General features: G+C 46.9%; 1 protein-coding gene across 1 annotated transcript; it reads right to left on the bottom strand.

Moving 5' to 3' along the window:
- Positions 1-415: 415 nt before the first annotated feature.
- Positions 416-736, bottom strand: LOC149142749 (uncharacterized). The gene has a single exon (XM_089451572.1). The coding sequence runs from the start codon at positions 734-736 to the stop codon at positions 416-418; it is 321 nt and encodes a 106-aa protein (XP_089307698.1).
- Between the last annotated feature and the right edge of the window lie 1,515 nt (positions 737-2,251).

Below are 2,251 nucleotides of genomic sequence, written 5' to 3'. Positions count from 1 at the left end.
TGGAAGGGGAAGTGGTGGAGTAAACCAGGTGATGGGAGAGAAGGGGGCAAGGAATAGATGAGGGAGAGGTGGATCGATCCTGTACAGATGCATTATGCTGATGCTATGCAGAAAATGCATAAGTAGAAGATAGAACAGGGGAAGAGGGGAGAGGAGTACCCGATGTTCGAGCCACTTCAGCTGCTACCCTGGCTCGAGTCAGAGGTGGAGATGGGGGACCCGAAGAGTTGCCTGTGGATTGCTGGACTAGTTGAGATGGGGTCGCCTTCCGAGTTGGTGCAGGTACTGCAGATGGAGTCTTCCTGGGGATGTCAGGGGTATCCCTACCAATGCCTTCCTCCTTTTCCATAGCTGCTTCCGGGGGTTTTGAGACCAGAGGACATTCCTTATACAGATGCCCGACCTTGTGGCAGCGTCAGCATCTAAATGGCACACCCTCGTAATCAAGGATTTGAACCCTAGTGAAGTTACGCCATTGCAGGGTAATTTTTTCCTCCAGACCCTCCTGGGTGTCCAAATGCACCAGAATGTGGGCTAGGGTTCGATTTTTGGACTGTACTATGGATTTGTCGTAATCCAAGAAGGTGCCAAGGGTATTCCCGATTCGCACAAACACTTCTTCAGACCAGTACTGGAGTGGTAAGCCTGGTAACCGTACCCATAGAGGTCCAGCTCCTATCTGCTCTCTTTCCGGATTGAAGAGAGGGCTCCATCTTTTGAGCAGCACTAGAGCCATTTCGATATGCCAATATCGTGCAAGAGCCAGGTTTGTGTATTCTTCAAGGGCAAAATGAAGCACAAACCACCCATGAGGAAGTATCTGAACATCTGGGAGCTGTATGAAAATTTATCCCCAGATCTCTTTAACCCACAACCCCAATCACTCTGCTGTGTAGGTTCTTCCATGAACCCTACCCACCAGGACTTTCCCTGCTTTGTCGGCTACTTCACCCATGGTGAGTCCTTCCCCAAACTTTATGGTGTAATCCTTGCCAGATGCCTTGATGCACCTTGCTTTCCTCTTCCCTGTACGCGGCGCAGTAGGGTGATCCTGTAACGGATCCGAGGGGAAATTTGCTTCTGGGTGTGGCTCCACCGACCTAGCTCGGATTACCGGGGTATCGAAACAGCCAGAAGGAGGAGCTGTGACTTGAGTCACCTCACAGCAGCCGGGGTGGTCGAAGGTCTTCTGTGTCTCTGCGGCCGCATCAGGGTCGGTTCTCGGGCGAGATGAAGGATTTTTGGTAAAACAGTGATCTGTAGGGGGCGCAGGGTCGAAAAGAGGGGACAAACAGGTAGCCAGAAGGTTTAGGGTTCTAGGAGACAACGGCGGGCAGTCCAGGGTGGGTGAGTTGATGGAGAGGGTCCCAATGTGTAGGGTGGAGGCCATAAGCCCGGGGAGGGAGACAACCGGCGCCGGATTCGAGCTGGACGACGTAGAGGAAACGAGAACCGATCTAGGGTTAGGGTTACAGAAGATAGCCTGCTCCAGGTAAGGATCCGGTGAATAATCCACGATGTCCAGCTCCATACCCTCCATGCTGAACCTAGGAACAGTAGACCGTAACGTCGACAGTTGGAAGCAGGTGCAGGAGAGAACGACGTGTTGCAGATGTTGTCTCAGAGGTTACAGTGAATGTAGCTAACTGTAATTAGTATTATGACTAGGGTAAGAGTAGGTAGATCTGCAATGCACCATCTTCACCATAACCATACCCATTTTATAATTATTTATAGGAATCAACTTATTGTTACAAATATTTCTAGGCACAAACCTACTGGTGACACCAATCCTAACTTTCATAAAACCCAATAGGCACCAATCTACTCTTCTAGATTTTCATAGACAACAATCTACTGGAGACACCAATCCCCACAACTAAGCACCAATATACAAATAGACACCGATCTCTTTGTTTGTGTGGTAACTTTCCCAAAACTTGCTAATTTTTGGCCTCTTGCCAAGAAAAAACTTATATAACGTGCCACATGTCCAATTATTTATATTTTATTCTAAATTTTTTACCTGATTCACCTTGACATGTCTCAAATCTCTAAAAAATTCATTTTCTAAAGTGACCCAGAAATATAATTATAGTGAAAATTCCATGACACTCTTTTGAAATTGATTTAAGGACCATTCGCAAACCTTAACTTCCATAGTTTATATCTTCAAAATTATAGAGAACCATAATACAGAATTTTGGCTGGATGTACTTTGAGATGTTTTCTCAATATGCTCAAAATTTCA

The sequence above is a fragment of the Pinus tabuliformis genome, chromosome X (genome assembly GCF_031772625.1).
Source record: "Pinus tabuliformis cultivar Carrire ecotype Pingquan chromosome X, CPIR1, whole genome shotgun sequence".
NCBI classification, from domain to species: Eukaryota; Viridiplantae; Streptophyta; class Pinopsida; order Pinales; family Pinaceae; genus Pinus; species Pinus tabuliformis.
This window is presented reverse-complemented; position numbering and strand designations above follow the sequence as displayed.